The sequence below is a fragment of the Electrona antarctica genome (genome assembly GCF_951216825.1).
Source record: "Electrona antarctica genome assembly, chromosome: 1".
Classification (NCBI taxonomy): Eukaryota; Metazoa; Chordata; class Actinopteri; order Myctophiformes; family Myctophidae; genus Electrona; species Electrona antarctica.
In genome coordinates, this window is record NC_136806.1 from 51699884 (window position 1) to 51709887 (window position 10004).

At 45.5% G+C, this 10004-nt stretch overlaps 2 protein-coding genes across 2 annotated transcripts in view; one reads left to right on the top strand and one right to left on the bottom strand.

The window, feature by feature from the left end:
• Window positions 1–4359, top strand: part of mcf2a (MCF.2 cell line derived transforming sequence a) — a gene marked incomplete at its 5' end in the record, with an annotated part of 66083 nt that extends 61724 nt beyond the window's left edge. The window contains 2 exons of the mRNA XM_079509472.1: window positions 1416–1519; window positions 3173–4359. Coding sequence (XP_079365598.1) covers window positions 1416–1519; window positions 3173–3216 — 148 coding nt within the window. The 3' untranslated portion in view covers window positions 3217–4359. The remainder of the gene's footprint in view (window positions 1–1415; window positions 1520–3172) is intronic.
• Window positions 4360–7741: 3382 nt separating this feature from the next.
• f9a (coagulation factor IXa) overlaps window positions 7742–10004 on the bottom strand; it is a gene marked incomplete at both ends in the record, with an annotated part of 4730 nt that continues 2467 nt past the window's right edge. The window contains 3 exons of the mRNA XM_079497286.1: window positions 7742–8334; window positions 8771–8894; window positions 9286–9632. Coding sequence (XP_079353412.1) covers window positions 7742–8334; window positions 8771–8894; window positions 9286–9632 — 1064 coding nt within the window. The remainder of the gene's footprint in view (window positions 8335–8770; window positions 8895–9285; window positions 9633–10004) is intronic.

Sequence of the window (10004 nt, forward strand, 5' to 3'; positions counted from 1 at the left end):
GTCAGAAGTCCTGGTTGTTGCGAGCGCTGACTGTCCAGCATCTTTTTTTGCCCCAAGCGTCTACTTCCCTATACCATTGGCAGTGGAAGAAAGCTCTGGTGGGGGGAGGGGGGGTTCATGAATCATGGCCCTTACCCTGCCTGCATGGCCACCTGTCTACAGTACACTACCTGAACTCTCACTTTCCAGTACTTTCCTAGCTCATTTCTATATTCCTCTCGTGTCCCTCTTCCTCAAGAACAGTGTGGGGACACCAGGAGCTGTCCCTAGAGGGGGGTATGTGTGTGCGTGTGCCTGTGTGCGTGCGTGCGTGCGTGCGTGCGTGCGTGCGCGCGCGCGCGGTCACAGTATGTTCCTGTTCTAGTTGTCTTCATGTCTTGGTTCTATATGTCCGCATGTCTTCCCCAGGTGTATCTCATGTGTAATCAGCCCTCATGTGTAACAGTATATTAGTCTTGCTCCACCAGTCAGTCCCTGTTGGATCACTGTTTGGTGGCATGTTAAGTTTGTGTTATCTGTTCTGTTCACCTTTCATAAAACACCCAGCCATGGGTTTTTGAACGCTATATACCTGCCTGGCTGTCCTGCTTTTGGGTCCTCAGTCACCACACCACTATGTGGTCCTTTTGGGTCCTCAGTCACCACACCACTATGTGGTCCTTTTGGGTCCTCAGTCACCACACCACTATGTGGGTCCTCAGTCACCACACCACTATGTGGGTCCTCAGTCACCACACCACTATGTGGGTCCTCAGTCACCACACCACTATGTGAAATATATTCTCAATCTTCCCTTCTTGTGTGTGACTGTGTCCACCCCGAAGGGTGCTGAAAACGACCTTTAAGTCGCCTCATTTGTAGCACTTTTTAAAAACAGAGTTACAAAGTGCTTCATGCACAAGATATTTGAGCACTAAGTTAAAGCTGCTTCAGTATAAGCAATAATATGTCAAAAGACTCAAATTTATTTTTGGTATTCAGACAGCCAGCAATGGGTAGAACGCTCCCAAAAATGTTGAGTCTCTGTGACACATCTAGGGGACGCAATCTGCATTCAAAGATGTTCCTAGAAGCTTTGTCATTGGTCGAAAAAAAAACAGGTCGCAATGACAAACCAATCAGGAAGCAGACAGGCAAATCGACCATTGACAAAGCTTCTAGGAAAATCTTTGAATGCTGATTGCGGCCCCTAGATGTGTCACAGAGACTACATTTTTTTGGGAGCGTTCTACCCATTGCTGGCTGTTTGAATACCAAAAAGAAAAAAAGGTAATTCAAACTTTGACATATTATTGGAAAGAAAGTGCAAAACAAATGAAAGTTACAAACCTGGATCGAGCCAAATTAAATCACTCTTTGTGTCAGACTAGGCAGTCCCTAACTAACCCCCTGGCTTCATCTCTGCCTTCCTCCAGGCTGGTGAAGAACCTGAGTCTGCGTCAGGAGGGCCTCATGTCAGCATCCAGCCTCCAGGTGATCTTAGGAGATGGCAGTCGAGGACACTCCACCAGACTGGGAGGTAAATGGGACGGGATGGGAGCATAATACAGTACAGACTGGGACGGATGGGAGCATAATACAGTACAGACTGGGACGGATGGGAGCATAATACAGTACAGACTGGGACGGATGGGAGCATAATACAGTACAGACTGGGATGGATGGGAGCATAATACAGTACAGACTGGGATGGATGGGAGCATAATACAGTACAGCTGGGACGGATGGGAGCATAATACAGTACAGACTGGGATGGATGGGAGCATAATACAGTACAGACTGGGACGGATGGGAGCATAATACAGTACAGACTGGGATGGATGGGAGCATAATACAGTACAGACTGGGATGGATGGGAGCATAATACAGTACAGACTGGGATGGATGGGAGCATAATACAGTACAGACTGGGAGGGATGGGAGCATAATACAGTACAGACTGGGATGGATGGGAGCATAATACAGTACAGACTGGGGTCGGCAACCTTTTTTGACATCTTTTTGACCCAGGTGCTATGTTTCCATTTTATTGATGGTCAGTGTGCCATATCAACAATAAGTTTAATGTTTTGACACCACATCAAAATGTAATATTTCCAACCGATTTTGATTGTCCATATAGGCTATACACCAGTAAGACGCCTGAGGGCGAGAACTCTAGTTTTCGCCGGCTGCCGGGCGCGGCTGCACAAATAACTTTGGGGCGGGCCCGTCTAGAGTTTAAATGGACAGGTATCAGTCAAAAGCATACATGGGCAACTGGCGGCCCGGGGGCCACATGCGGCCGCCACCATCACTTAATGTGGCCCTCAGGTTAATATCAGAATATTGAGATATTGATTTCAGCTGTTCAAATTCCAAACATGCAAACATGACCAGCTTTAATTACTTCCAATGTATTTGTATTTAGTTCATAAAGTTAACATAACTAAATTAATTTGAAATGAAATAAAAGGGTTACTTTTCTGGATTCCAATTCATATACCAAGCTCATAGTTGCCCACTTCGTAGTTGCCCACCCCTGGTCAAAAGGGAGACATCGAAGAGGAAGGATGTATGGGGATGGAAGGATCAACATATGGAATGTCAGAACAGGTTCTGACATAATTATATCCATATGCTAGTATTGATGACATCAGGGATCTCTATATATGGGCTTAATTGCGACAGCCTGTCACATTTACTATGATCCCTGATTTACTATCATCCCTGATGATGTCATAGTGATGTCACTAGACCTGGGCACAATATATTGAATGACACACTAACAGACAAAAAGCACACGATTCCATAGTTAACTGCGACCTTCGGTAGCAATAACAACCATCATATATTCTTTCTTCTCCTTCTTTAGAAATATTTTCTTTCATATCATGATGTACGGTAAGCATCTCTCAGGCTCCCTCCCCAGAGTTTGAATTAATTTAAAATGATGTGCAGCATGTAATTAGCATATGATTATGTGAATGGACTTAATTTAACTGACTTAAAGTCTTCTCTCTCACATGCCTGTGTGCCAGTGATCTGATCGCCCTCCCCTGTGTCAATGTTGGCACCCGTGCCTATTAAACTGTTATAGGTTGCCTATAGCCTACCCCAGGTACAATAAATGAACATAATATTATGTGAGAAATCATCAGAGAGTGTTTGAAATCTCTATGTTCTCCCGTAGACGCGGCGGGGAATCTGAAGGCTAGGAAACTCAGCACCCCATAGGGAAGAAAAGCACAACAGAAATGCATCACGGGTCAACTTTGGACTTTGGACAGACATGTCCCCCAGAGAGACGGACAAAACAGACACAGCTGTCTCACAACCGATGATGGACATGCTACTGTGTTCCTCTCTCCATCGGGGCTTTCCCCCGCAGCATTCTGGTCAGTAGGTACAGTAAGTACAGTACGTCGGTGGAAGTCTGCGGGCCTTGCCTTTACCCAAGCTTTCGATTGACAATCTCCCCTGGATCGATGCTTTTATTTAGCTTCTTCTGTCTCCTTCAGTGGACACACACACACTGAATCGTCACTGAATGTGATGGACGGATGGACGACAAAAGGTGGCACCAGCAATAAGGCACAGGAGGAGCTATTTGGGAACTATTAAGAACTATTAGCTCTCATGAGAAGAATCAACAGCCTACATCCCCGGCTGCGGTTTTATCAACAGTTTTTATTATCTGAACATATTTGGTCAATATAGTACTTGATTCAGCTAAATATGAGACTGTGTGTGTGCGTGTGTGCACGTGTGCGTGCGTGTGTGTGCGCGAATGCCGTGATTGGCATGTTGGTTGTCGCCATTATATGGACACTAACCCAGGATTTGCCTGAAACATTTCTAGGAAAACAATGACTTTTATACATAATGCAGTACAGTACCACTCATGTTTAACATGGACCTCGTCGTTGACATCTTTCATTTTACCTCATCGTTGTATCTTCATATAGATTTCGTTCCTTAATAAGGCACCTTTCTTCTGAAAGAGTTTGAATGCCAAAATGTGCCATGCCATAATGCCTTTTTTTTATTCCTCCTCTTTTTTGGAATATTATGCTCTTTTTGTAAAGTACTGTACTGTTTTGCGACGCAATGGCGGATACTGTACCTGCTTCCACCTCCTCGCCGATAATGTTCAAGAGGCACTTTAATGTGTGGTTCCGAAGGAGAACAAAGAAAAGAAAGGAAATATTAATTGTGCTTATCGAAAGGTAAGCTGGTCTCTGCTTTATATCACTGTATAAGCCTTCCAATCCTAATCAGTGCTGTCTTTAGCTTTGTTTGTCACTATTCAAGATAGGCAGCAGTCGGGTGAGACACAACAACCTCCCCCCCTTCCCCCCCCAGGTAGTTGACATAACAGGGAGGATGAAGTTAGCCTGGCGCAGCCAGACTTCATCTGCCTGCACTACTGGGATGAAGTCAGACGTAGCCCCGGGTGATGAAGAAGACGGTATTCGTTGCTGTCGGGAGGAAACCTCATAACTCAATTTTTTTTTTTGGCATAAATCAGTGCTATTGAACACCCTTTACGTCTGTGTGTTGTTTCGGAAATATTGAACCAATGGAAAGTAGTAAAAAGTGCTTTGGACAAAACCTCTTAACTCCATTGGACCCTCAAAATGACTGCTAAAGCAACTATAACTCCACCACCTCTCCCCCTCTCATGGAAGTAATTGACGATATATAAAGTCACAACACCGACTTTGATGAGGCTGTATTGCTTTGTTTTAAAAAATATAAGGTTTTTCTTAATTTCCTGAAAAAAAATGTCTATTTTTCATTTCCTGAAAAATGAACATTTTGGAGTTATGAGGTTTCCTCCCGACAGCAGAGACATGGGAAGACCCTGCTACAGACACGGCTCACAGCACAGACATGTTGTCACTCCTCTGACTGACAGACAGACTGACAGACACCATATCCTCTGTGTGCGCTTCTCCATAATGGAGGCAGATTGTTTCCTCTTTGGCCTTACAGCTCGGTTAATCTTGGGGGCTCACCAATTTGGTGGGGGGGGGGGGGGGGTGGTCGGGTGGTGGTGGGGGGGGGGGGGTAGTGGTGTCATGCAACAAACATGAAATACACCCAGTGTGTCGAACGCTTAATTAAATATTGATTGCGGACTTATACGAATTTACCACATCAAATCACGGCCCCAGTAGGAGGGCCCCGCCTTTGATATGTCCCCTTTGATGTGGAAATGAGCCTGGGCGAAGCGGTAAGGGTCCCTGCTCCGCGCACATTTCACGTGTTGTTAATTTATTTATTTTTGCTATCATGTTTGTTGCTTTTGCAGCGTGAGGCGTTGACGCATAGTCCCGCGAAAAAAATGATGTCTCTTTGCGTATGTATACGGGAGAGAGACACACTTGACTGCACCATACTTAGTCCTTTATTTGTCTTCCCTACATGTTCACAGTACAACTACTAAAACACTATGTTTTATTTATATCTTCAATCCAAAATGCTGCAGATTTTTTTGCACTGAATTCCCAGCTATGGGAAGGGGAATTGTCCAGTGTCCAATTGTGTTGCTAAATCTTTATTTTTGACAGGAAAATGCATGGCAACTTGAGCAGGTTTGTATTGTTAAGACATGAGTCGGGTTTTTTTGGTCTTGAACTGGCTTCCTTTTGTAAAGCCGCAGTATTGTACAGAAATGAATAAAGCGTATTTATTGAAATAGTTCTATGACATTTTTTTTATGTAACAGCCCAATGTGAATAAAAAAATGTCCAATTTGTTATCTTTTGTTGTTGTTTTTTTCTCTCTTTGTTCCCCCAGACTGCTTGTATCAATCAATCAACTTTATTATTGTCACACAATTACAGGTAACGGTGAGGTGAAAGTCTTGTTTATGCAGGCTTTCACGTTTGCAGCTCAAGGTACAAAAGCAAAGAATTAAAAGCAAAGAATGGAAAACAAAATAAGCACAAAAATCCTGCAGAAGCAGCTTGTTCAAATCTGTATCTTGTCATTTAGACCTGAGGTCGATTCTCTACAAATGCCTTCTAAATCCTGACGGTTTTCTGAAAAAACCTTCTATGTCGGTGGTTCTCAAACATTTTCATTGTCAAGGACCCCCAGAATTATATGTAATTGGCCGCCGACCCCCCCATCTGAAATATGTTCCAGGGACCTCCCCCAGAAGCAAAGATTTGAGTTAAAAAAACATTCACCGTGAAAGAATATATATTCAAAGATTTGTGCCACATTTTCACGATTTAAAGAAAATAGCAGATCTACAAGCTTGTAGCTCGGCACTCTGTGCCGCGCTATGAGTTTGTAGATCATAATGCTTTAAAACACCAAAAGGGGGGTTCCCGCCCAGAATGGATTAATGAGGTCCTAAATCACATGTAGAGCATTCAGTATAGTGCATGTCAGTATCATGTTGCGTAGATAGTCCGAATGGAAGTCCTAAACAGATTAACTGTGCATCAGTATAGTGCACATTGTAACATATATCTTACACATGCCACAATAATCTCTAAGTGACACATCTTGGAAACTCGAGTCAGTATAAAATAAGTGTGCCTAAAAAATGTGCATGCGAGAGAAAAAAAAGGAGGGGATAAATGTATTGGAACTGCAATCAGTTCATTAGCTCTGGTCCATAGCTCTAATGCCGTTGCATTTAGAGCTATGTTATACCGATGACTTCCAGCCAGGGCTCGCATAAATGCAGACCAGCCTCTCGTCTTTAGTGTAAATAAAAAGAACATTTTTTGCTACTCACCAATACAAAGGGCGGGTTGTGTCATTAGAAAGCCTATACTTTCCTTAGTGGAAGCACTCTGAGCCCCCCACCACACGTATAAATGGTACTTTTTGGCCAGATAGGGATTTTTTTTTCACTGGAGGAAAAATGGCAATATCGGTATAGAGGGCCCAGTGGAGTAAATGGTAAAATGGTAAAATATAAAGTGGCTTAAATTAAGGAATTGAGGGCATAGGCAGAGATTCAAAAGGAGATGCAAAGGGATCGGACACATAATTGGAGGAATTGATTCTATGAACCAGGACTTTAATTTAATATGCAGCATGTATACATGCCCTATTGCCCTCTATGTGTCTCATGGCTTGGCAAGGCTACTTATACTGTAAGTAGCCTTGCAGTTGCCGAGCCATGAGGCCCATATAGGGCAGGAGCCCTCTCCTGTTTCTGTAGCGTGAGGCAACTTGATGTACAAGTACACCCCCTGGACATGATGCTAGTACAGTATGTCGCATATGCAGCATGTAGTATGTACTATTGTAAAATCACTTAATTTCTGTGCAACAACCGTAAACATGCTTTCGTTTAGAACCTAGCTCGAGAAAAAAAGCTTTCTTTGATGGCATCTTAGGATAGATGTAGGAACCTATTTGACAGTGCAGAAACATAATTGCCTTCCTTGATGTATTAATGAGCATCAACGACCATCACCTGGGCACAGTCACAGACACACACAGCTCCCCTCTGCAGGCCTCTACTACTGAAAGTGACTGCATGGAGTCCGTCTCATTTCTCTCCAAAAGCACTTGAATATGATGGAATATGATTATTTCATATCACACACACCATGATTCATTAGCCCCCCCCTAAAAAAAATTGTTATATATGATAAGCATGGCGGGATTCATTTCAAGCATGGCGTGGCGCCACGCCAATAACATTGTGCAGGAAACCCTGCTATTACTACGTTTTGAATATGAATGGTCTAAAATGTGCATGTTAAGGCAGTGTCTCATATAAGTTTTACGGCTCGGGTTCATCCACGTCGTCGTTTGCCAGTCTGTTCTTGCTCGCCGCCATGACGTACCGTATCCAGCGGTAGTAGTGGGACAGGCGGGTGTACACGCCGTACTTCCCCTCCTTGGCGCACTCCTCTCCCCAGCTTATGATGCCCGTCAGGAACCAGGTGTCGTGGAAGCGGTTGGCGTGCGGCCCGCCGCTGTCCCCCTGGCACGAGTCCCGGGCGGTGTCGTAGTATCCCGCGCAGAACATGTAGCGTGTGATGCGGGCGGCGCTGCTCTCCTTGCACTCGGTGCGGTCCGTGAAGGGGACCTCGACCTTCTGCAGCGTGCTGGCCGTGGCGCCGTGGAAGCGCGTGCGGCCCCAGCCGCTGACCGTGGCCGGAGAGGCCTCCTTGACGAGGGCCTCGGTGAAGGCCTTGGGCCCCAGGCAGACGGGCCGCGCCGCCGCCGAGAAGACGATGGGCGTCTGGAGGTGCAACAGGGCGACGTCGTGGTTGTACAGGCTCACCTGGGGCTGGTAGCGCGGGTGGAGGCGCTGCTCCGACACCTCGTGGTCCTGCTCCGTGCCCTCCTTCGTGTAGACGTTGTGCTCCCCTGACAGAAAACAACGGGTCACAGTTTATGACGCTATATAATCCAGGGGTCAACAGGCGGTCCGGGAGCTCAGAGTTACTATAGGGGGGCCACCAAATCTGTGTGTGGTAGGACAGACATATTGTAACACTAGTGCCTCCATTATGTTTTAGTGTTAAACAAGGTGTGGATAAGAAACGCTTCATTGGTCATGAGTGACATCCTGTCACTGACCTTTCGACCCTACCATACATGTCAAGTATACCGTACTTGAAAAACCATATACCTGTCGTACACTTGTGCTATTTTGACGCAAAAATAAACCATTTTTGGAGCATTCAAAAGTGAGTTCCGAGCCCCCCTTTTGTTTTACAGTTTCTGTTTCTACAGTTTGGTTCAGCACCAAAGAAAACTGAGGATGTGTGTTATATTTTTTCTTTGGGATTTGTTTCCTTACCCACTCTAACGAAGAAAGACCCCTGTCCCTCCACCAAACAGTGAGCAGCGGTGACGACCCACAGGTCGCTGAGAATGGCCCCGCCGCAGAACACCTGCCCGCTGGGACGCGACACCAAGGCTACCTGGGCCAGAGTGGGAAGAGGAGGAGAGCTGGTCAACAGCTACAGGTGAGAGAGTGTACACAGCAAGGTTTCCCATACGTTTCAGGCCAGAGGTGGACCCCCACCCTCACAAGCACTTTGAATTTAGTTTTTGTACTCTGTTCAACAGATACATTGTGATTGTGAAAGTATAGTCAAGCTAAGCAACAATGTTTTCCTCTTTCTTATGTAATTGGGAACCAATGGTGCACAGTAATATGTTTCAGGTCTTGTTTCAGTGAGTCGTTATCTTTCTTTATCCCCTATAATAATAGCCTATACCAACTTTTGTTAGCCACACCACATCCAAAGATCAAGTTAGTTTTCAGGCCATTTTTCATAGTAGTATATATATACACGATACATTTCATACCTGCCACGGGATCTCTCCAGGTATGACGGTATCCCCGCCGACGATGCGTTTCTTGTCGTTCATGGTGTTATTTATGGGAATCCTGCTCTCCCTGACCGCCCACTGAGGCAGGCTGCTTTGGGACGGGGCTAAGGTGAAAGCGTCCGCGGTTGGAGACGATGTCGTGGTGGTGGTGCTGCTGGCTGGCGTTGTGGGAACGGGGCTGGTAGCGGTGGCGTTGCTACTCGTGTCGGTCAGCCCAGTAGTGCCATTTATCCCCAGACTCGCTTCCGTGTCGTTTTCGAACAGAGACCTCGTGGACGTCCCACTTATCACCGTCAGGGCGTCTCGGCCACACGGATATTCAGCTGCTCGCAGTAACATCAGGAACGTCGTTAGAAGAAAGTCAGTATTTGTAACGCAGCGGTTCCCAACGTTTTTCATGTTAAGGACCCCCCAAATTGACATTTATTAGCCCGCGGAACACCATTTGAAAAGGTATGCCAGGGACCCCCCCAAGATGTTTACGGCTCTAGCAGTGATTCTCAACCCGTTTAATTTCAAGGACCCCCCACCCCCAGTTTGACATGCATTAGACTACGGACCCCCATTTAATGGCATTTCTGTCTCTGGGACCCCCAATTTATAATGTAAAATCAATGTTATTTTAACTCTGAGAGTGTACAAATGGAACCAAATGTGGTTCCATTTGTACACTCTCTAAGTTACAGACCCATAAT